Source organism: Leucopleurus acutus (assembly GCF_964270905.1).
Source record: "Leucopleurus acutus genome assembly, chromosome: 2".
Lineage (NCBI taxonomy): Eukaryota > Metazoa > Chordata > Mammalia > Artiodactyla > Delphinidae > Leucopleurus > Leucopleurus acutus.
The window spans coordinates 192,671,044-192,695,125 of NC_139143.1; the positions used below are offsets into that span (position 1 = coordinate 192,671,044).

Below are 24,082 nucleotides of genomic sequence, written 5' to 3' on the forward strand. Positions count from 1 at the left end.
AACATCTAATATCAACATCTGTACCAAGCTCTACACAGGCATCTCCCAGTGTTCCCAAAATGATTATCAAACTGTAATGAATATTGTGAAACCCCTTAGGAGTTGTCTCTGGACTCTGTGCCTGCGTTTTATTGAGATAACATGTACACGCTGTAACGAGCACGCAAATTAAATGTTCACTAGTGTGAGTTTGACCCTTGTGTACACCTGTGTAGCCACCACCCAGAACAAGATGCAGACCGTTTCCGTCCTCCCCCCAGTTCCTCGTAGCCCCCCGCCGTCCCCATCCCCTGCCTCTAACCCAGAAGCTGCGTCTCATTTCTATCATCGCCCTTTAATCCTGCATGTTCTGGGGCTTCGTACGTGCTCTTCTGTGTCTGGCTTCCTGCACTTAGCACGGTGTGTCTGAGAGTCATCCGTGGTGCTCTGTGCATCAGACTGCGTTCTCTTTATCACTATTATTCCTCTGTATGAATGTGCCAGAATCTGGTTCTCAGGATCTGTTCTCATCACGATGGACATTTGGATTGTTTCCAGTTTGCGGCTGTTGTGAATAAGGTTCCTGTGAGCGTTCCTGTACAAGTTTTTTCGTGGACATACTTCTGTTTCTCTTGGGTAAATACCTCACAGTAGGATTTCTGGGTCCTCTGGTTAGTATATGTTGATAGCATCTAGTGTTACGGTTCCGTATTGGGTATTTTTGATTTGGGGCGTTCTAACAGGTGTGTAGTGGTGTCTGGTTATGGTTTTGATTTGATTCCCTAGTGACTAATGACGTTTACAAAGTTCTATGAGCCTATGGTCATTCGTGCATCTTCTTTCGTCGTGTCTGTTCTAAAATTTTTGTCCCTTTTCAATTGGGGTTTGGACTTGCTATTGCTGTTATTTAGGAGTTCCTTATATATAATCTGAGTACCAGACCTCTGTTACATATATGTGCTGCAAATATTTTTTCAGATTCTGTGGCCTCTCTTCATTTTCTTAATGTCTTTTTTTTTAAAATACACTTTGCTGTTTTGTTTGTTTGTTTTGTGTTTTTTTTGTTTTTTCTAAGATGTTGGGGGTAGGAGTTTTAGTAATTTATTTATTTAGTTTTGCTGTGTTGGGTCTTCGTTTCTGTGCGAGGGCTTTCTTTAGTTGTGGCAAGTGGAGGCCACTCTTCATCGCGGTGTGCGGGCCTCTCGCTGTCGCGGCCTCTCTTGTTGTGGAGCACAGGCTCCAGACGCGCAGGCTCAGTAGTTGTGGCTCACGGGCCTAGTTGCTCCATGGCATGTGGGATCCTCCCAGACCAGGGCTCGAACCTGTGTCCCCTGCATTAGCAGGCAGATTCTCAACCACTGCGCCACCAGGGAAGCCCTAATGTCTTTTTACAAGAGAAATTGTTAACGCTTATGAAATCCGGTTTTTTAGTTTTTTTTTAATGTGTCATCTATGTTTTGTAAAAATTTTTGTAGCTAATTTCTGCCTCCCAAGATGGAAGAAGATGCCAGCCTGTTCCCTAAGAAGCTTTTGGACGACGCCCCCCTTGTGGAGGATGGTAATTAAGAAAGGTCTTTTCACAAATAAGACACGTTTCAACACACAGAAGACAAACGATGTGCTTAATAGTTGCCCTTTAATTTCCTTTCTTCAGAGAGACCACAACCTTTAAACTCATATTTTTTCTCAGAAAGGTAGCTTGTATTATTCTGTTTAATCAGAAGAAAGGTCCACGTGGCTGAGACCTTGAAGTTCAGTGGCCGCCTGTAGCTTCCCAGCCTTTTGTTATTGCTTCAAATGGCAATAATGAACCTGTTGTATGTAACCTGAAGAGCCTGGTTTCAGAGCAGCAGCTGCATTTCACGTCTGCCTTTGACTAGTCTGCTCTGAGATCTTGTCACGTGGCCGTTAGAAAACTCCACTCTACGCTCATGAAACAAGGGTGGAAAAGACAATAGTGTTTTGCTATTATTATGAAAATAGTTTTGACTTTGCAGACCCCTTGGAAGGGTTCCCTGGGCCACACTTTGAGAACCACTGCTCTGAGCCGCCATCCCATCATTGCCCAGTTTGCGTGTGTCAGGGTTTACCCTGGAACTTCAGGCTTGAAGGTCTCCATCTGCGTTCTGTTGTTTTAACTCTCACTCTATTTCTAGAAACAGATGAACCGGAGGATCCGGAGTTTGTGCTGGGCTCTGTCCCTGGGGAGGCTGAGAACAAGGCGGACCCAGGAAGCTCCTGGTAATTAACCCGGGGCAGGGGGAGGTGGAGGGGCAGGACGCACTCCCAATGGGATGGCAGCGGGCGTCCTTTCCATGTTAAGTCCAGGGAAAGAGCAGAACGCAGACAAGAGGAAGCAGAGACCAGCCGTCCAGGACAGAATGCAGGCCTCGCTCCTGCGGAGGGATTTGAGCCACCTAGACCAGCTGCATGAAGAGAAAGACCTTTTCATTCAGAAAACGAGGTGAGCGGGGCGGCCGGGCTCTGGCCGGGGCCCATCTGTGCGGCGTTTGCCGCCCTCCACTCCTGTCCGATTGACGGTGACACTGCAGTGTGTTCTCCAATGTCTGCGAAGAAAACTTTCAAACACAGAAAAGTTGAAACTTGAAGGCAAATTGATGACATCATGAAACTTTACTCCTAAATGCTCGAGATGCCCGCAGGAGAGCCTGTGCCAGCTGCCGGCCCCGCCCCGGCCGGAGCGCCTGGGGTGCAGGGAGCCGCTTACCGATGCTGGTTCCAACTTTCAGGGAGGAGCTGGGTGCTTGCCGCCAGAGGATGGGGCTCCTCGCCAAGCAGCAGGAGAGCGTGGCGGCCGGCCCGGCCGCGGAGAGAGCCGCCAGCAACAGGTAGGTCGGAGGTGGGGCCCTGGGGTCGGCGGGCGCAGGGGTGGGGGCGGACCCACTTCCCGGCCGTGTGGGAATCGGGCAACCCAAGTGGACATCAGGAGTCAGGTGGCCACGAGTCAGGAGGGGCGGTCACTTTGAGGCAGGTGGCCAGGGGAGGCCTCCCTGAGGAGGGGACCTGCAGGCTGGGAGGTGAGTGGTAGGGACAGCGGCACAATGGCTGGGGTGGGGCGGCCAGTGCAGGGCCCGGGGCAGCAGGCGAGGACACCAGGTCACGTGCCCGCAGACCAGAGCCCTCTGGTCAGTGTCCCTCCGGCCGCCCTCCGAGAGACGCCCCCGCCCTCTCCTGACCGTAGAGGGGTGTCTTGCGGGGCGGTGCACCTCTCTGTCCTGCACCCACCCACCCACCCTGTTCATCTGAGCGCCTCCGCGAAGTGGCTACACCTCAGAGTGTAACTGGGCTTGGGTGACTGGGAAGGCAGAGGGAGGTGAAGTAGGAGGTCTCAGAGTGGGCTCAGCCAGGAGGGCCTCTCAGTGGCTTTTTGGCCCCCGAGATGCCTCTAGTCGTTAGGTGAGTGTGCGGGTCCTTCCTGAGGGGCTGGCAACCAGGGGGCTGGCTCCCCATCCTTGGAAGGATGACAGGCCAGTGGAGAGGGGGCGGGAGGGGGCAGGAGCGGGCTCAGATCAACGAAGTGGGCCCAGGAGAAGCCTTCCTTCGGCCGCAGCCCTGCCCTCGAGTCGGCCAGTTTAGAGGAAAAGTCAGGCGAAGGCATCGCTGAGCCTGAAGGCCCGCAGCCCCTGAGGCCCCGACCCACTCGCCCTCTGCTGGGCAGCCGTGGGTCGCCTCGAGGCAGCGTCCCAGCACCCGTGCTCAGAGCTGGGGCACGAGGGGGACCTGCAGGCGAAGATGACGGCCGTGCTGCAGGACAGCGTGTAAGTCCAGGCCGTCGAGCAGGGACGGGTTTGAAGATGAAGAATGACATTTTGTGCTTGACTTTCAAGCTGCCTAAAAATTGAAAGGTAGCTGAGACTTTCCATTGTTTAAGTGTTTTGCGCATCCTCCATGTTTGTCTGAGTTCTCAGGAACTGTGAAATCAGCTTCTTTTTCCTTTTTTCCTGCTCTTTGAGCCTCCAAAGAATGACCAGCACGATTTTTAAAAGAGCTTTACACCTTTTCTGAGAGCACTCCCCCACCCCGGCGAGGAGACGGCTGTGCTGTGTCAAATCCTGTACACGGCAGCTTCCTCCCTGCACCAGCCGGCACCGGGCTGGTCCCCACCAGCGCCGCGGAGCCCCCGGGGCCCTGCCTGTGTCGGATCACTGTATGGTCCATTTAGTTTTTTAAAAAACTTCTAAATTTTGAAACAATTTCAAATTCACAGAAGAGTTGCAGAAATAGCACCAAGAACCCCCGGTGTTCCCTTGCTCTCCCCACCATCCCGGTGACACTTCACGCTTGGAGGGTTGCATGGCGTCGCCCCACCTCCAGTAGGAAAGACCCTCAGTCTTCCCGTGACGCTCGTGACCTTGATGGTTTTGAAGCATCCGGGCCAGGAACTGTCCCCCAAGTTGCCTTTGTGTGATGTTTCCTCGGGGCGGTGGTCTAGAATCCCCCAGGTGCTGCCCCCCGCCCCCCCCCCCCCGCCAACAAGGCGTACGATGGCCACCGGTCCCATTTCCAGTGGGGGAACTTTGGTCACTTGATCGAGATGGGGTGTGCAGGGTTTCTTTTTTGGTTTTAAAGTTTACACATTTAAAAAAAAAATTTATTTATTTATTTGGCTGTGCTGGGTCTTAGTTGCAGCATGCGGGATCTAGTTCCCCGACCAGGGATCGAACACAGGCCCCCTGCATTGGGAGCACGGAGTCTTAACCACTGGACCACCAGGGAAGTCCCTAAAGTTTACACTTTTTTAAAAAATATTTATTTTATTTATTTATTTAGGCTGCACCAGGTCTAAGTTGCAGCATGTGAGATCTTTAGTTGCAGCATGCATGCGGGGTCTAGTTCCCTGACCAGGGATCGAACCCGGGCCCCCTGCATTGGGAGTGCAGCGTCTTACCCATTGGACCACCAGGGAAGTCCCACGCAGGGTTTCTTCAATGCAGAGTCACGCTTTTCCTTTGGAAACTAACATGGAATTGGTGGTACATACTGTGAGACTGGAAAACCCCATCCTCATCCCTTTCACGCTCGGTGTTTGCATTTATTGATGCTTCTCGCTTGAATCAGTTATGATGATGGTTGCCAAAGTGCGATTTTCTAATTCCGTAATTCCTTCTAGATGTACGAGTTAGCGTTCCGCTGTAAAGAACAGCGTTCTCTTCCCCATGTTTCTTTATGTGTCAGTGTAGACTCTTCAACTTCTGTTCTATGCAGTGGGTTATAACCTGCTCTATCTTTTTTTTTAATTAATTAATTTATTTACTTTTGGCTGCATTGGGTCTCCGTTGCTGTGCACGGGCTTTCTCTAGTTGCTGCGAGCGGGAGCTACCCTTTGTTGTGGTGCGTGGGCTTCCCATTGTGGTGGCTTCTCTTGTTGCGGAGCACGGGCTCTAGGGTGCGTGGGCTCAGTAGTTGTGGCTCGTGGGCTCTAGAGCTCAGGCTCAGTAGTTGTGGCGCACGCGCTTAGTTGCTCCGCAGCATGTGGGACATTCCCAGACCAGGGCTCGAACCCGTGTCCCCTGCATTGGCAGGCGGATTCTTAACCACTGTGCCACCAGGGAAGTCCCATCATCATTATTTATTTTGATGCTCCAGTCACCCCCAATTGGGCCAGTTAGCACCTCTTTCAAGCAGGCTCCCTGTCGTTCTTCGAGTGCTTTCTGGGGTAACGACATGTTCGTAGCCCACTTGTTTCCTGTCCGCCCTAGTCCTAGACCTAGCGGTTGTCCGGACCAAGCCAGAGCCTTGGTTTCTCACAGGGGAGAGTGGTGTTTAGGGACCTAGGGCTGGGCACCAGGTGGCCCCACTGGGAAGCATGTGCATGTCTCTGTGTGTCTGCGTTAGAACCAGGAGTTGACACCCGTGATTCCAGCTCCAGCAGAACCAGAGGTGCACCCTCATCTCCCCTGTCTGATGGGACACTTCTTCTCCGACAGATGGAACCTGTCTGTCATTACCTTCAGTGTTTTTGCTCACTTCTCCTCCCACCAAGTACCAGTCTGCTGACCCTGCCCCGCTGCGGCTGGCCCTGACCCCCCATAGCCCACCTGCCTGCCCCTCCTCACGTGGGCGTGGCTGCTGCCCATTTCCTTTCTTTTTAATCAGCTTTATTTAGGTCTAATTTATATGCAGGAAAATGTACGTCAAACGTCCCTTGTGCATCCTGTCCGTCAGCAGTGCTGACCCCAGGTGCCCCTTAGTGTTAAGTGTGTGAGACCCTGCAGTGTTTACTCCCCGTGCCCGTCTCCTCCATTCCACACAGCAGCCATGAGAGGCATTCATGTCCTCGTGCATGGCCGGTGTCTCCCTTCATGGCCGTAGAGTCCACTGCTTTCTGCTTCACCACTGAGCAGGGCAGCCCGGGGGTCTCACTGGCGCCCGTTGGAAGCCCACCTGGTTTCCCTTCCTGGTCAGCATCCCCTTGGACCACGTAGTGACCCCTTGAACCTATTCTTGGGGGGATGTGACTTCAGGGCCCTCCTGTGTTGCTGCCGGTCTGTGTGCCCAGGCTCAAGGGCACCCCAGGCCGCAGGGACGTTGATGAGTCCCCCCAAGTGTGGGCTGAGGGCAGGCGGCCCACGCAGCAGGTGTCTGCTGTCCCCAAGGGCTTCCTTCAGGGGCACGTGTGAACTTGGGGCTCGTGGCCTAGACGGCGTCACTTACGGTCACCGAGCACCTGCTGCGTGTCAGACCCCGACGTAAGCACGTAGGGTCAGCAGTGAGGAAAGCACTTGGAGTCCCTGCTTTCACGGGAGCGAGAGGCACATAAGCAGAGCTAGAAGCTCGCGGCGGCGCCACGTGGCACGGCCGCTGCGCCCCTGGGCCCGGAGAGCAGGGCTTCAGGGACAGAGCAGGGCGCGGTTGCAGGAGGCAGGGGGCCTGGGGGTTGGTCAGACTCGGTGGCGGAGCCCTGGAGTGGACGCTGCGCGGGGGGCGTGGCCCGGCTCTCCCACCCCTTTGCCAGCGTAAACAGAAGCGCCTCCTGTTTGCAAGGAGCGCCGTGTGGCACATGCAGATCCAGGAGAGGCAGCTGGAGGACGCCCGCGAGTGGGCCCAAGCGGAGGCCCCGGCTGCCAGGAAGTGCCTCCGGGAGAGGGGGGCCTCGGGGAAGGCAGAGCGGAACCGGCTGCTGCGGGTGCGGTAGGTCCAGGCCTGGGGCGCACCCCCCCAGGCCCACGCCTGTGCCCCCCGCCAGGCCCACGCCTGTGCCCCCCCGGCCCACGCCTGTGACCCCCCCCTGCCCACGCCTGTGACCCCCCCCCGCCCCACGCCTGCAACACCCCCTGGCCCACGCCTGCGGCCCCCCTGCCCACGCCTGCGGCCCCCCGGCCCACGCCTGCGCCCTCCCCCCGCCCCACACCTGCAACACCCCCCCCAGCCCACGCCTGCGGCCCCCCTGCCCACGCCTGCGACCGCCCCCGGCCCAGGCCTGCGCCCCCCCCGCCCCACACCTGCAACCTCCCCACAGGCCCAGGCCTGCGCGCCCCGCCCCCCGCCTGCGCCCCTGCCCACCCAGCCCCAGCCTGGGCAGAGTGACTTGGGCCACGCTCGCTCCCTGACCTGATGGCTGCCTCCCTCCTGGACGCCCTGCCCTCTTCCCGGCCCTGGCCACTCCTTGTGGCCCGTCCTCCTGAGGCCCCGACACTGCCCGTGCCCCGCGGGCAGCTGCTTCTGAGGGTGGGGCCAGTGGAGTAGGTGTGCTGCAGGCCGGGGGACGCAGCCCCCCCCAGGGGCCCCCCGCCCTCGCCCCGGCACGGGGTCCTCACAGGTCCTCCGGCTCTCCCACCCCCCACCTTGTCCAGCCCGTTTCCAGATCTTCCTGCTGCTTCCGTGGGATCCGAGCCTGTGGACACCCACAGGGTCCCCACGGCCCCGCCCCCTACCAGGCACAGCGCAGGGCCCTCCCGCCTCATGCACTTGGCCCTGGTCCCGGGCCCTCTGCGGCCAAGCCTGCACAGGGCGTGTCCCTGTTCCCGCTGCCCCGTGTCCCTGCAGGAGGTCCGCGTACCTGCAGAAGGAGCACGGGCTCAGGCACCAGAAGCTGGTGGAAGACGCCCAGAAGAACCACCGGAAGGCCGTGAAGTTCCTGAAGGCCTCCCTGGGGAGGTACTGCGGCTCTCTTCTCTCCACGCCTCTCCTCCTGTCCCTCCCCTCACCCCACCCCCGCCCACACAGGGAAGCCTGAGAAAGTGGATCAATTGCCTTCGTTTTGAAATCCTCCGATTTTATCATTGAGCCGTCACCTCATCACCCAGAAAGAATAAATGTGTGTTTCCAGCTTTGAGCTGACGGCCGTTAGTTTCAGACGAGGACTCCAGTCTAGAGAAATGGCTTTCACGTTTCCTCATGGTCCACGCGCAGCCCAGCTCTTTCCCACTTGCCTTTAACATCCTGGCGCTTGGCTGCTTCCTTGGGGCTCCTCCCCCCGGTGGCCACTGCGCCATGAGCAGGTCCTCCCCGCCAGGATCCGCAAGCAGGAGCGGAGAGAGGAGCTGGAGAGCCGCGAGCACGCGCGCAGGCGCATGGACGCCGTGCTGGCCCTGAAGAACAGCATCTCCGCCAACCGGGTAGGACTGGCCCCACCTCCCGACGCCCTCAGGATGCGCTCACCTGCCCTTGGACAGGCTCCCGCGCTCCAGGGGGACCCGGGCTCGGCGAGGCGAGTGCTGGAGCCCCGGGCCTTCCCAGGGGAAGTGATACCCCCCGGGGCCTGGGGGGCAGTTAGACCAGGGAAGCGGGGAGGGATGTGCAGTGAGCCGCCAGTCCAGTGGAGACAGCGGGGCTCTGGCCTCGGGAAGCCCCTGAGGATTTGGGGGGGCAGCTTCAGGAGGCGCGTGCAGGCGGGAGCAGCGGTGATTTCCACAAACGTTGGCCTCCGGCGCCTCGGGTACGACTTGAGGGCACCCAGCCCACAGAAAGCCCCACTGCGCATGCGCACACCTGGGATGCCGGCACGTCCATGTTCTCTATTCCCAAGGAGACGCTCCGGAAATTTCAAGCATGGGGCCAGGCCAAGGCAGAGCTGGCAGAACAGAGGGCCCAGGCCGAGAAGGAGGTGATTCTGGCCCAAGGTGGGGACGCTTTCAAGCACTTTTGCCATCAACGCCGGCGCCAGGAGCTGGAGGCCCAGAACCGGTGAGGGCCTGGTGGGGCGGCATCCCAGAGCGGTGGGTGGGTGTGTCTGTCACAACCTGCGGCGAGGCTGCCTCTCTCCCTGGGCCTCCCCCTCCCACCCCCACCCCCACCCCCCGCATCCTGCTCTTCAGCCCCCAGCAGGCGGGACGTCTCCTGGGCCTCAGGCACAGCCCCCACTGCCCCTGCTGCCCCGGGCATCCCCCGCCCGTGGCCTCCTCCCTCCCAAAGGCTGCGGGCAGCCGGGGCTCACTTTCTGGGGTCCCCCAAACCGGGGCTCAATGCTGCCTCAGTCCACGCTGCACCCCGTCATCCCCTAAGAACCCCTCGGCCTGCAAGTCCCCCGTTCTCAGCTCCCCAGGCTGCACCCGACCTGAGACACAGGGGTCCGCCCGGGGGCTTCCCAAGATGCAAGGGTGAGGTGGCCAACTCTCCTGCCTCAGCCCAGCCTTGCACACGAGGTTCTTTCACTTCCTCTTCATCCTGGAGGGCCTGTCCCTTCCCCCACAAGCAGCCCCGCCCATCGTGGTCACTGTCAGCACCTGCCCAGGTGTGGCCACCCGGTCCTGTCACTGGGGAGTCACGGTGCCCTGAGTGCCAGCCCCGGCGTTGGGTCATCGCCTGCCCGCAGGGGTCCCGGGGGCGGCCTTTCCTGCCTCGAAGCCCTTAGTCCTGGCAGGTGGGAGGCACCAGCAAGGAGCAGCGGGAATGACTGACTGAGTGACCGGCCTCCAGCCCTGAGGCTGCCCTGGTGGCACCTGGGAACCCGGAGTGGGGGACGCAACAGCTCACGGGGTCGAGGCTTGTGGCGGGGACGGCGCTGGGCCGGAGGTTCGCGTCCCAGGTCTCTGGCCCGGCCGCCCTTCTGGGCTCCCTCCGTCGGCTCCTGCGGGCCGAGCCTCTCTGGGTCCGGGTGCAGCTGGCGTTTTCCCCACAGCGCCTTCGAGGAGGAGCAGAAACTCAGGAAGCACGAGATTGTGAGTCGGATCTTGAAGGAGGAGGCCGAGGAGGCCAGGAGGAAGCAGCGGCCCTCGCCCGCCAGACCCGCGGGCCGGCCGATCCTGAGGGACCAGACCTGGAGCTACGTGGCCGCTTTCCATGACGGGAAGGGCCCGGCGGACCCGCCCTGCTGCCCCCCGGTGAGCGGACGCCCCTGCTACACTGGACCGCACCGGCCAGCTCCGATCAGGACCACGGAGAGCGCTCCTGCCCCTCCGCCCCTTCGCCGGATGCAGGCACAGCCTCCGGTCGCCAGGCGGCCCCAGCCCTGGTGCACGTGTTCCATGTCCCTCGCGGCTCCCCCCACCCCGGTCTCCGGCGCCTGGCCCGCCTGGGGAAGCAGACCCCCATCGCCACATGTCCCCTGAACAGGATTGTCTTGGGCCATCTTACCCGTCCCCAGATGCCAGAGCCAGGCTGGTGACCAAAGGCCCATCACGGCCCAGGGGAGACGTGTGCCCCCGTCCACCCCCCACGCATGTTCGCCCCGGAGCCGGGCCGCTTCCCTCCATTCCCGCACTCAGTCCTCACATAGAGGGCCAGCCCTGTGCCGGTCACCCCACAGGTGACCTGCTTACCTGTCCCTGAGGGTGTGGGGTAGGGACGTCGGGACCCCATCCTGAGCCCGGCAGCCCTTCTGCTTCTGCTCTGTGTGCCCCAAGCCTGAAGGCCCAGGTCACTGGCTCCAGCAATGCGCTGCCAGCCGGAACCCACAGGCTGCTTCGTGGGTGCCCCCCAAAGCTGTGCCTCTCTGTCCTCTCGCCCCCAGCCGTGCTCCTGCCCTTCTCCACGTGGGGCCTTTCTCACGCCTCCAGCAACATCGCCCTCCATTCTTGTCCCTGTGCCAGCCTGATGTCCCTGGAGGGAGGCCCCGTCTGGCCCTAGAGCAGCTGAGGGTCCGTGAAGGGGGTTCCGGGGTGTCCATAAGTTAGAGTTTTGTGGCTCTTCTGGGCGTTGGAGACCAGGCTTTCACGATGTGTAAAGACACTCATGCTGTAAACAGAATTTGCAAACCCGTATGTGCTCTGGTCTCTGAGTGCAGAGCGGGGCTGGGTCGTCTGCCAAGGCCCTGGAGTCCCGAGGGTTTGCACTTTCTTCCTCCCGGTCAGTACAATCTCTGTTTTCTAGAATAGGCTGTCGCGTTCCTCTCCCCAACTCCAGGAGGGCAGGTCTGCGTTACCCCAAGCCTCTCTGTTGGTGAAGGCCGCGTCCAGCGAGTCCGTCCAGGCGGACAGGGGGAGCCTTGGCCGGGAGGCGGGGACGCTGGCTCAGCCGGAGATCCCCGGGCTCTGGAAGGAGGACTGCAAGCCGTACCAGGTAGCCCCTTGGACACGCGGCCACATCTTTTCATCCGTCTCCCACGTCTCCACCCTGTCCTGGCGACCGTGGCGGCCCCCCTTGCGGGGGCTGCTCTGCGGTCCCCCCCAGCCACCTCCCTCCCAAACAACCACAGGGCCGGTGGTGGCCACACGTGGAGGGATGAGGCAGGGGGCTCGAGGGGTGGGACCGAGTCCTAACTCTCCAGCTTACTACTGGGGAAATGTGTCGCTAGAAAAAGGCATGAGCTCACACTTGCTTTGACGGCCTCTTGTCACAGAACACGCGCTATCCAGAGCACTGATCGTCCTGGCTCTAAGAGGGCAGGCACGGCTCTGGGAGCCGAGAAGCTAGCGAGTGTCCACTGCACGCAGCAGGACACAGGCTCTGGCCCTGTCTCTGCACTGGTCAGCGGAGGCCCGCGGCCACCTGGAGGACATCGCCCGGCCGTGGTCTGTGTACAAGTTGGTTCCCATCGCTCTGAGGGCAAAGCCATTTTGGTTCCGCTGGTTCCGAGGAGGCCTGCCGCTGCTCTGCTCGGGCCCGGCCACTCCCTGGGCACCACCGGTCAGCAGGCCGGCTCCCACCCAGGAGAGCGAGGCAGGAGGATGCCAGCCCCTGGGCCGGCAGGGGCACCGGGAGCCAGGCCCCCAGAGGGTCCTTCTTCAAGTCACTAAGCCGGTCAGGGAGGCATCTTTATTTGTGCCACTGAAAGAATGTTGCTTCCGGTAGTTTTTCAAGAACTTTCTCTTGGCCTGATTTTAAAATCTAGAAAATGCCCCTCTGCCATTATTTCCTGGGAATCCGTCGGGTCCTGGGTGGCCCTGCTTGACCCCTTGTTTCTCCCCTGACCCTGCCATACCCCCCCACGCCTCGCTGGTGCCCACCCCACCCCGGCCCCATGCGGCCGTGGTGGCCCCCGGCTCCGGGCTGTCCATTTCCTTTACTCCCCAGCTGACCTCAGGGAGCCCTGGGGGGGCTCCCGAGCTGACCACTGTCCCCACAAAACCCCAGGTGCCCAAGGAGGATGTGGACCAGAAGTCCGTGGGCGGAACGAAGACCGACAAGGACATCCTGGCACGCACTGCGCAGCAGCTGCGCCGCGGGGTGACCCACAAGCAGGTGGCATCCAGGCGCGAGTTCAGAGGGTGTCCCTTCCACAGCAAGCCCAAGCTCGTCCACTTCAAGGTGAGCCCAGGGTCCTCGCCTGGGGCTGAGGGGACAGGGCCCGGTCTCACACGAGGGGTCAGACACCAGCCCCAGGAGGGCGATTGTCCTGGGGGGCTGGCACGTCACACCTTCCTGGTCCCTCTGGAGGACCCAGGCACCACCCGACCCTTTGCTGGCGGACCCCCACCCGCTGGTCCCCAGGAGGCCGCTTCCTGCCTGAGGCGGGGGTCCTACGAGACCATGGAGGGTGTCCCCATCTCCCAGGCGGGAATGTCAGGTGCCGAGAAGCATCCGCCAGAAAACTCGGAGCAGTAACTTTTTATCTGCTTTTCCTAGGACTTTGATATCGGCAAAGTGTACAAGAAAAAGATCACGCTGATTAACGCCACCTACACGATTAACTACTGCAAGCTGGTGGGCGTGGAGGAGCGCCTCGGGGACTTCATCCACATCGAGTACTAGGGGGTGGGGGGGGGAGGCGGGCGGCGCGCGGGTGGCAGTGGGGGGAGGCGGGCGGCGCGCGGGTGGCGGGGTGGGGGGGACGGGCGGCGTGCGGGGCGGGTGCTTCAGTCCCTGCAACTGCTATCAGAGCCTTTTTATTTGACCCACATTTTGGGCGCAAAACCTTCAGCTTGGGTCCCCGTGGGCATTTTGTAAAGTGGCTCCTCCGCCTTCCTGAGACCAGCCCAGTTTTCCCTGATAAATGGCTTGATGTTTTCCCCTTCATTGTGTTTTGAGGTTGACCACTCTGGGTAAGATTTCCCTGGAGGGCCTTGTGCCTTTTCAAGGTGAAGAAGAAAGCCATCTTTTATTTCGGGACTGTGTACTTGAACTCTGTATTTAAATTTTTTTTCTTTTCTTTTAATTGTATCCAATAATTCTTTTTTTTTTTATTGGAGTAAAATTGCTTTACAAGGTTGTGTTAGTTTCTACTGTACAATGAAGTGAATCAGCTGTATGTCTACATACATCCCCTCCCTCTTGTACCTCCCTCGCACCCCCCACCATCCCACCCCTCTAGGTCGTCACAGAGCGCCGAGCTGAGTTCCCTGTGCTATACAGCAGGTTCCCACTAGCTATCTGTGTTACACGTGGTAGTGTATTTATGTCAAACCTAATATCCCAATTCGTCCCACCCTCCCCTTCCCTCCGCTGTGTCCACATGTCCGTTCTCTACGTCTGCGTCTCTATTCCTGCCCTGTAAATAGGTTCACCTGTACCATTTTTCTAGATTCCACATATATGCATTAACATACGGTGTTTGTTTTTCTCTTTCTGACTTGCCTCACTCTGTATGACAGACTCTAGGTCCATCCACATCTCTACAAATGACCCAATTTCGTTCCTTTTTATGGCTGGGTAATATTCCATTGTATATATGTACCACATCTTCTTTATCCATTCCTCTGTCTATGGACATTTAGGTTGGTTCCATGTCCTGGCTATTGTAAATAGAGCTGCGATGAACATTGGGGTGCATGTGTCTTTTTGAATTATGGTTTTCTCAGAATATATGCCCAGCAGTGGGATTGCTGGGTCATATGGTAATTCTATTTTTAGTTCTTTAAGGAACCTCCATACTGTTCTCCATAGTGGCTGTATCAATTTACATTCCCACCAACAGTGCAAGAGGGTTCCCTTTTCTCCACACCCTCTCCAGCGTTTGTTGTTTGTAGATTTTCTGATGATGCCCCTTCTGACTGGTGTGAGGTGATGCCTCATTGTAGTTTTGATTTGCATTTCTCTAATGATTAGTGATGTTGAGCAGCTTTTCATGTACCTCTTGGCCATCTGTTACGTCTTCTTTGGTGAAATGTCTGTTTAGGTTTCCCACCCATTTTTTATTTGGGTTGTTTGTATTTTTTGATATTGAGCTCCACGAGCTGTTAGAATATTTTGGAGATTAATGCTTTGTCCGTTGCTTCATTTGCAAATATTTTCTCCCGTTCTGAGGGTTGTCTTGTCGTCTTGTTTATGGTTTCCTTTGCTGTGCAAAAGCTTTGAAGTTTCATTAGGTCCCATTTGTTTATTTCTGTTATTTTCATTACTCTGGGAGGTGGGTCCAATGTATTTAAATTTTTCCTCTGTTGCAGGGTTTCAGGTGTCTTCCTTTGAGACCCCACTGATACCTGACTTGGGTCCTCTTTTGTGTCTGATTTTCTTTCTGGTCCCTGTAATCCTTGCTTCTTTCCTGTTTTGCTTTCCCCTCATTTTTCTTGTAACCACTGTTGCTGTGTCTTCTGCGGGACCCTCTTCTCTTCTGCTCCTTGAGCATTTTGGCTTTGCCGTTAAGTTTTTTCTCCTCCCCGCCCTGGTTTCTCCAGCTTCTGTCCTCGGTTTGGAGGTCCCGGGGGCTCCTGCTGTGAGTGCTGCAGCCTCCAAGGCCCTGCCCTCTGCCCCCAGGGGCTTCCCGGGGCTGCTCCCTGAGTCCACAGCTCTGGTCAGCCTCCCCGCGAAGGACGCGCTGTCCGTTCTGTGCCGACTGTGGCCGGGCGCGGGGTCTGCAGAGGCTCACGTGTTTATCGCCCGCGTGTCCTCCGCCTTCCAGGCATGCTGACGGCGGGGGCTTTCCTGTGTTGCTGGTTCTTCCTGTTGAGCTGTGGGTTTCTGGAGGAGTCGGCAGAGGCCCAGAGTCGGGTGGTCGCTGTCACCTAGGCCACCCTGAGGCGCCCCTCCCCAAGCCTGGAGCAAGAATTTTTTATTGGCAGCATTTCCTCTCCACACTCGGAGGCTCTTACTCCCCCGTCTCCTGTTTTCTGCTGTTACTGTTCCGTCCGATCCCCTGTCTTTGTAGGTTATCGAGCTCTTTCCTCAGGTTGCCGTGAGCGTGCCCTCCCCTTGGGGTCCTGCATGTCTACGGCAGTGTGTCTGGTGTGGACTGACCTTTCCTAGGGCTGCTTAGAACTCCCTGTGCTTCCCGATGGGAGGATTCAGCTCTTTGAACAGCTGTGGACATTTCTCCGCCCTGTCCCTTCAGGTGTCGCCTACCTCCCATCCTCACAGACCTGCCCCCGTGTTCCGATTCGAACCCTGTCTGTTCTGTGCCCCCACACCTCCTGACGCCTGTCTCACCCCCCCGCCCCGTCATCTCCCTGAGCAGGGTTCTCAGTGTGTCCCGGGGTCCGTCCCTCTGTTGAGTACTTCTCTCCTTGGTCGTATCTAATCGGCTGTTGAAATTGCTTGTTATGTGTCTAACTTCAGTTGCCGTATTTCTCATTTCTGAAAATTCTAAGCTCTTTTTCAGATCAGCTGGTATTTCTTGTTCTTTTCTCACGTCTGTAATTCTCTGCGTCTTTCTACTGCCTGACATCCTTGGAGTCTGGCCCTGCCCCTCGCCGTGTTTCGTGCTGGTCTCTGCGCCGACGTTGGAATCTGGGTTCGGATCTTCCCACGGCTGAGGCTCCACCCTCGGGCCTCTGTTAGTCTGACATCACAATGCTTCCCTCCCGATCCGAGGAGGTTTGGATTTGCTTCTTCCTGCTGCCACTGGGATGCTGCCAGCCAGGGACAGATTTTTATATTAAATTTTTAGCTTGTGTTATTTCTGTACAAAGTACAGTAGGTAACATCCAACCTTGTGAAAATGGACTTTGTGTTAGAAACTTTGTGAGGGGCTTCTTTTTCTCACCCAAATCCAGACCAAGTCCCTCCAAGTGTCCCCAGGAAGGTGGGGCTGTTTTTCTGGGTCTTTCACTGAAAGTGGAGCTCAGAGGGCTCCAGCTGAATGCAGGGCCCACAGTCCCAGCTCCCTACCTGTCTCACACACCTGACCTTGATCCTAAAACCCTAGATCCTTGGTTCAGGCCTCGCACGTGTTCTTGGGGGGACTGTGACCACTGCTCACCCCAGAGCATCTGTCCCTCTGGAGTTGGCCCCTGGGGACTTGCCTCCTTCCTCCCTCCCCCCCTCCCCCCTTCCTCCTCCCTCCCTCCCCCTCCCTCCTTCCCTCCCCCCTTCCCTCCCCCCTCCCTCCCCCTCCCTCCCTCCCTCCCTCCTCCCCCTTCCCTCCCCCCTTCCTCCTCCCTCCTCCCCCCTCCCCCTTCCTCCTCCCTCCCTCCCCCTCCCTCCTTCCCTCCCCCTCCCTCCCCCTCCCTCCTTCCCTCCCCCTTCCCTCCCCCCTCCCTCCCTCCCTCCCTCTTTCCTCCCTCCCCCCTCCCCCCTTCCTCCTCCCTCCCTCCCCCTCCCTCCTTCCCTCCCTCCTTCCCTCCCCCCTTCCTCCTCCCTCCCTCCCCCCTCCCCCTTCCTCCTCCCTCCCTCCCCCTCCCTCCCCCTCCCCCTTCCCTCCCCCCTCCCTCCCCTCCCTCCCTCCCTCCCTCCCTCCTCCCCCTTCCCTCCCCCCTTCCCCCTCCCTCCCTCCCCCCCTCCCCTCCCCGCTTCCTTCCTTCCTTCCCTCAGCCCTTCACTCACACAACTGACTCTCAGGTGTTCCTCCAGCATCTCCTGTGAATTGAGTCCTGGCGAGGCAGCAGGGGCTCAGCACCCAGGACAGGCGAGGGGGGGCCCAAAGCCCCTCTGGGGCGCCGGCTGTTTGGACAGTGGCTTCTGCACGAGCACAGGGCGCTCACCTCCCGCCTTGGTTGCACCTACAGCTTTGACCCCCCTGGTCCCATGCCAGCCGGCATGTCCTGTGAAGTGCTTGTCACCTTCAAGCCCACGGTGAGCGTTGAGGCCAAGCCGTGGAAAAGGGGGTTTTCTCACCCTGTCGCAAGAGGGTGGTGGGTGGAATCGGGGTCTCTGCTGCCCCCCAGTCTCCACAGAGTGCTGTGACGGAGGAGGGACACACCTCAGAAGGGGTCACGCGGGCCCCCGTTAGGCTGTTTTATGCCCAAAACGTATTGGAATGTCCCTCAATGCCAGCAGGGTGACAAGGCGGCTCCTCTGTGCCGCTGGCTGCCAGGTGTGAGCACTCATGCTAGCGGGTCCGAGGGGGCGCGCTCCGTGGACCCCTCCCTCGGGCGGGGGTGGTGGCCATGCCTGTGTGGACAGCGCATGTCCCCGCGGATGGACCCCTCCCTCGGGCGGGGGGTGGTGGCTGTGCCTGTGCGGACAGCGCATGTCCCGCGGAGGGCTGCGAGCATGTGCGCGGTTGGGTGGTTTTACTTTCTAGGTAAACAAAGATCTGGAAGGAAACGTCTCGTTTCTGGCTCAGACGGGCAGGTTTTCCGTGCCACTGAAATGTTCAGCGAAGAAATGCTCCGTGAGTTCTCACCAAGCGTCCGGGTTGGGAGGGTGGGCAGCCGGGGCCTGAGGCGTCCAGCCTGGGAGGTGGGCACCCGTGGCAACGCTGGAAACGTCCAGGCGAGTCCTGTGCTGGGTGGAGCCCAGACTGCAGGAACCCCGGGTCAGAGGAGACCCTGCTCCTCCTGAAAGCTCTGTGGGGTCCCTTTGATTCCTTTCTTTTTTTGAGCTATAGTCGCCATGCTGCATCTTACATCCCCAGACCTTATAACTGAAGTTTGTGCCTTTGGACCCCCTTCACCCATTTTGCCCACCTCCACCCCTGCCTCTGGGAACCACCATCTGTTTTTGTATCTGTGAGTTCCACGTTTTTTAGATTCCACATATAAGTGCGATCATACAGTATCTGTCTTTTCTTCCTGACTTATTTCACTTAGCTCAGTATCATCCAGGTTGTCGCAAATAGCAAGGTTTCCTTTTTAATGGCTGAATAACGTTCCATTTCATATGCACCACATCTTCTTTATCCATCCATCCATCGATGGCCGCTTAGGTTGCTTCCATGTCTTGACTATTGTAAATGGTGCTTCAGTGAACATGGGCATGCACACAACTCTTCTGATGATACCAATTTCATGCCTTTGGATAAATACCCAGAAGTGGAATTGCTGGATCATATGGTAATTCTACTTTTAATTTTTTGAGGAAGCCCCATACTGTTTTCCGTAGTGGCTGCACTACTTTCATGCCCACCAACAGTGCGCGAGGGCTCCCTTTTCTCCGCGCCCTCCCCAGCACTTGCTGTCTCTTTCTTTTTGATAAGAGCCGTCCCAGCGGCGCAAGGCGATGCCCCACTGTGGTTTGCTTTGCATCTCTCTGATGACTAGTGGTACTGGCCACCTTTCATGTGCCTGCTGGCCATTTGGATGTCTTCTTTGGAAACATATCTATTCAGTTCTTCTGCCCATTTGTAAATCAGATTGTTTGTTTGTTTGTTTGTTTTTGCTATTCAGTTGTGTGAGTTCTTCATATACTTTGGATATTAACCCTTTATCAGGTATGTGATTTGTAAATAATTTCTCCCATTCCATAGGTTGCCTTTTCATTTTGTTGGTGATTTCCTTTGCTGTGCAGAATGGATTTTTTCTTTTAATTAAGAAAAGTTTCAAAGTAATGAAGAGCAGAAAGAAGAGTACAATGTATATCCATGTACCCACTTCCAGAGTCCAATCATTGTCAACATGTGCCCCACTTGCCTCAGCTGTGCACCTGTCTGTGTTTGCTGGCCCACTTCCAAGTGACTTAGCGATATCACAGCACTCAGCGCCCATCCTTATAAAACGTCAGCATCTAGAATAAAATTAACCACACTCCTAGCTATCGCCTGTCACCCAGTGCACACTCCAATGTACTGAAGTGTCCCCAAACCAGCTTTTATAGCTGTGATTTTTTAAGCTGGGATACAGTCAGGCTCACACACTGCATGGGATTATTAGGTTCTTAAGTCTCTTTTTTTCAGGCTTGAGTTGTGGTGAAATACACATAGCGTAGAATATACCATCTTAACCATTTTTAGGCGCACAGTTCAGGGGTGTTAAATACACATAGCGTAGAATATGCCACCGTAACCATTTCTAGTGCACAGTCAGGGGTGTTAAGCATTTCACGCTGTTGTGCAGCCCTCACCAGAACTCTTCGTTTTGCCAAACCGAAGCTCTGTCCCCACTAAGCGCTCCCTCCAGCCCCTGGCGACCTCCGTTCTGCTTTCTGTCTCTACAAACACGATGACGCTAAGTGCCTTCTACAAGTGGAATCACAAGTATTGTCGCTTTTGTGACTGGCTTGTTTCACTGAGCACAGTGCCCTCAAGGTCCATCCACGTTGTAGCCTGGGTCAGAATTTCCTTCCTTTTCAGGCTGATTGCTGTGGAGGGCTTTGCTTCTGTCCTTCTGCTGTTTGTTTTCATGGCCGCATAGCTCTTTTGTCCCTCATTTCCTGCGCGACTGTCTTCTTTATGTTTAGTTGATTTTATGCAGTGAAGTGTTTAAATTCCTTTCTCATGTCCTTTTATGTATTTTCTTTGCGGTTCCCGTGAGATCACATTTAACACCCTAGAGTTATAACAGTCTGACTTGGGTTTGTATTAGCTGACTTCGACAGCTTACGAAAACTCTGCTGCTTTACAACTTTGCTCCTACTCTGCGCAGTCACTGATGTCACAGAATTACATTTGTATAACTTGTGTGTCCAGTAACATGAACTAAAATTTTTAAATGCATTAGTTTCTTAAGTTATATAGAAAACAGAATGTGGAGTTACAAACCAAAGTTACAGTAACACTAGCTTTTAGACTAATAATTGCTTTTTAAAATAATGTATTAGTGTTTTAAACCATGTAGGAACTAAAAGTGCAGTTACAAACCATTGCGACAGTGACACCAGCTTCCATAATTGCCCACGTGTTTCCCTCTGCAGAACTTGGAGTTACTGTCTGGGGCCCTTTCCTCTCACCTGCGGGGTTCGCTGGGGCATTTCCTGCAGGCGAGTCTGTGGTGAGGAACTCCCGCAGCTTTTGTCTATCCGGGACTGTCTTGATTTCTTCCTCACTTTTAAAGGTTGTAGGATTCTCGACTGACATTTTTCTTCCTTGAGCACTTTGAATAAATGGGCTCACGGCCCCCTCGCCTCCAAAGAGTCTGATGAGAAACCTGCCCATGATGTTCCTCAGGCTCCTTGTGTGTGACGGGTCATTTCTCTCTTGCTGCTGTCAAGATTCTCTCTCTTTCTCTGGCCTTTAACAGTCCGATTAGAAGGTGTCTCAACATGAGTCTCTTTGAGCTCATCCTACTTGGGGTTTGTTGAACTTCTTGGATGTTTATATCATACCTTTCATCGAATGCCGGAACCTTTCGGCCATTATTTTTTGAAGTATTCTCTCTCTGCCCTTTTCTCTCCTCCTCCTAGGACCCCACAGTGCATATAGTGGCCCCTTGATGGTGTCCCACAGACCCCTCAGGCTCTGTTCACTTTTCTTCAGCCTTTTTTCTTCCTCTTCCTCAGCCTCGATGACCCCATTGTCCCGTCTCCAGGTTCCCGGATTCTGTCTTCTCCCTGATCAGATCCACCTCTGAATCCTGCTACTGAGTTTTCACTTCAGTTCTGGTACTTTTCAGCTCCAGATTTTTGTTGTTGTTTCTTTTTAGAAACGTTGGCATTTCCATTTTGTTCACACATCATTTTCTTGACTCCCTTCACACCTTCCTTTGCCTCCTTTACCTCTTTGAGCATCTTTATACAGTTGTGCTAAAGTCCTGGTCACGTAGTCCTGCCATCAAGTCCTTTTCAGGGACAGTTTCCGTTGATTTATTTTTTCTTTGAATGAATCATACTTTCTGTTTCTTTGTATGATTGTGGAGCACTGGACATTTGAATCTAATAATGCGGTAACTCTGGAAATCAGGTTTTCCCCTTTTCCAGGGTTTGCCGTGTTTTGTTATTGTTTCTGTTTCTTTGCTTTTTGATTGCTGTCAGCTCTCTCTGTGCTGAGGGTCAGCCTGAGATGTAACCTTACTGTCTTCCCAGGTCTCTTCTGAGCCTTTCCCTAGGCGTGCCTGGTCACTTCCTGGTTTTCCCTGTGTACGTCCTAACCTTTAATATCTGACTCACAAATGAGGAAAAAGAGAAAAATGAAGGAGGGGAGGAAAAAAAGTGTGCTGGCCCTTTAAGTCCCCTGGAGTCACTTCAGGAGAGGGGGAGGGGCACGTGACAATGGGACAGGAGCAGCAACTATGGTAGTTCTATTTTTAATCTTTTGAGGAACCTCCACACTCTTTTCTACAGTAGCTGCACCATCTTACATTCCCACAAACAGTGCACAAGAGTTCCAATTTCTCCACGTCTTCACCAGCACTTGTTGTTTTCTGGGGTTTTTTGACAGGAGCCATCCTGATTGGTGTGAGGTGGTGTCTCATTGTAGCTTTGATTTGCATTTCCCTGATGATTAGTGATGTTGAGCATCTTTTCATGTGCTTGTTGGACATGGGTATGTCTTCCTTGGAAAAATGTCTATTCAAGTCCTTTACTCATTTTGAATTTGGTTGTTATTTGTTTCGTTGTTGTTGAGTTTTAGGAGTTCTCTGTGCATTCTGGGTATTAACCCCTTATCAGATATATGAGTTGCAAATATTTTCTCCCATTCTCTGGGCTGTCATTTTACTCTATAGAAAATGTCTTTTGAAATAAAAATTTTTTCAACTTCCACGAAGTCCAATTTGTCGATATTTTCTTTCATTGCCTGCACCTTTGGTGTCGTATCTAAGAAATTATTGCCAAATTCAGTGTTGTGAAGATTTTACCCTTTGTTTTCTTCTAAGGGTTTTATTGTTTTAGGTCTTATATTTAGGCCCTTGATCCATTTTAAGTTAATTTTTGTGTATGGAATTAGGTAATTCTTTTGCATGTGGACATCCACTTTTCCCAGGACCATTCGTTGAAAAGACTGTCTTTTCCCCCATTGAATGGTCTTGGCACCCTTGTCAAAAGTTATTTGACCATATATGTGAGGGTTTATTTCTAGGCTCTCTGTTCTACTCCATTGGTCTATATGTCTGTCTTTATGCCAGTGCCACACTGTTTTGATCACTGTAGCTTTGCAGTAAGTTTTGAAATGAGGAAGAATGACTCCTCCAGTTTTGTTCTTCCTTTTCAAGATTGTTTGGGCTATTCTGGGTCCCCTGTGATTCCATATGAATATTAGAATGGATTTTCCTGTTGCTTTAAAAAATGTCATTTGAATTTTGATAGGGATTGCATTGAATCTGTAGATTGCTTTGGGTAATATTGATTTCTTAACAAGAGTAAGTCTTACAGTCCATGAATGTGGGATGTGTTTCCATTTATTTATGTCTTCTTTCAACAATGTTTTGTAGTTTTATTGTACAAGCCTTTCACCTCCTTGGCTAAGATAACTCCTAAAAATTTTATTCTTTTTTTATGTCATTGTAAATGGATTTGTTTTTGTAATTTCCTTTTCAGATTGTTCATTGTTCACATACAGAAATGCAACTGATTCTTGTGTGTTGACTTTGTATCTTGCTACTTTGCTGAATTTGTTTATTAGATCTAACAGCTTTCTTGTGGAGTCTTTAGGATTTTTTGCATATAAGATCATGTAATCTGCAAACAGAGATCATTTTACTTCTTCCTTTCCAACTTGGATACCGTTTTTTTCTTGACTAATTGCTGTGGCTAGAATTTCTAGTACTATGTCGAATAGAAGTGGGGAAAGCAGGCATCCTTCCCTCATTCCTCATCTTAAAGTAAAAGCTTTCAGTCTTTCACCATTGAATATGATGTTATGTTATATTGCAATATTATGTTATGTTGCTTTCATATTTGGCTTTTATTATATTAAGGTAGTTTCTTTCTATTCCTGTTTTGTTGAGTGCTTTTATTATAAAAGGGTGTTGAATTTTGTCAGATGCTTTTTCTTCATCAATCGAGATAATCGTGTGGGTTTTTCCCCTTCATTTTGCTGATGTCACATACTTCATTGATTGATATTTTTACATTCAACCATCCTTACATTCCAGGAATAAATTCCACTTGGTCATTGTGTATATTCTGTTTGCTAATATTTTGTTGAGGGTTTTTGCATCAATATTCATAAGGCATTTTGGTCTGTACTTTTCTTTTGTTGTGGTATCTTTGTCTGGCTTTGGTATCAGGGTTATGCCAGCCTCCTAGAATGAGTTATGAAGTGTTTCTACCTCTTCAGTTTTTTGGAAAGTTTGAGAAGGGTTGGTATTCTTTAACTGCTTGGTAGAATTCATCAGTGATGCCATCGGGTTCAGGGCTCTTCTTTGTCAGGAGATTTTTTATGATACATTCAATGTTCTTACTGGTCACAGGTCTATTCAAACTGTCTTATTTCTTTCTGGTTCAGTGTTGATAGGTTTTTTGTTTTCTAGGCATTTGTACATTTCATCTGGGTTTGTTGCAGTTGTCGGTATGATTGTTTATAGTACTCACTTACAATGCTTTTTACTTCTGTAGAATCAGTATTAATGTCCCCACGTTCATTTCTGATTTTAGTAATTTGAGTCTTTCTTTTCTTAGTCCATCTAGCAGGAGTTTGTCAATTTTGTTGATCTTTTGAAGAACCAACTTTGGCTTCATTAATTTTCTTTATTTCCTACTCCCTCTTTTGTTTGTCTCTGCTCTGATCTGTATTATTTTCTTCTGCTAGTTTTGGATTTAGTCTGTTCTTTTCCTGATTTCTTCAGTAGCAAACATA

The 24,082-nt window shown here is 54.0% G+C and overlaps 1 protein-coding gene across 1 annotated transcript in view; it reads left to right on the top strand.

The window, feature by feature from the left end:
* Positions 1–1,473: 1,473 nt before the first annotated feature.
* Positions 1,474–24,082, top strand: part of CFAP74 (cilia and flagella associated protein 74) — a gene marked incomplete at both ends in the record, with an annotated part of 57,607 nt that continues 34,998 nt past the window's right edge. Inside the window, 16 exons of the mRNA XM_082834562.1 lie at positions 1,474–1,537; positions 2,136–2,220; positions 2,303–2,443; positions 2,730–2,828; positions 3,654–3,758; positions 6,985–7,131; positions 7,987–8,097; positions 8,456–8,558; positions 8,969–9,126; positions 10,061–10,262; positions 10,971–11,018; positions 11,284–11,439; positions 12,454–12,627; positions 12,946–13,064; positions 17,199–17,265; positions 17,717–17,806. Of these exons, the coding sequence (XP_082690688.1) occupies positions 1,474–1,537; positions 2,136–2,220; positions 2,303–2,443; positions 2,730–2,828; positions 3,654–3,758; positions 6,985–7,131; positions 7,987–8,097; positions 8,456–8,558; positions 8,969–9,126; positions 10,061–10,262; positions 10,971–11,018; positions 11,284–11,439; positions 12,454–12,627; positions 12,946–13,064; positions 17,199–17,265; positions 17,717–17,806 (1,869 nt within the window). The remainder of the gene's footprint in view (positions 1,538–2,135; positions 2,221–2,302; positions 2,444–2,729; positions 2,829–3,653; positions 3,759–6,984; positions 7,132–7,986; positions 8,098–8,455; positions 8,559–8,968; positions 9,127–10,060; positions 10,263–10,970; positions 11,019–11,283; positions 11,440–12,453; positions 12,628–12,945; positions 13,065–17,198; positions 17,266–17,716; positions 17,807–24,082) is intronic.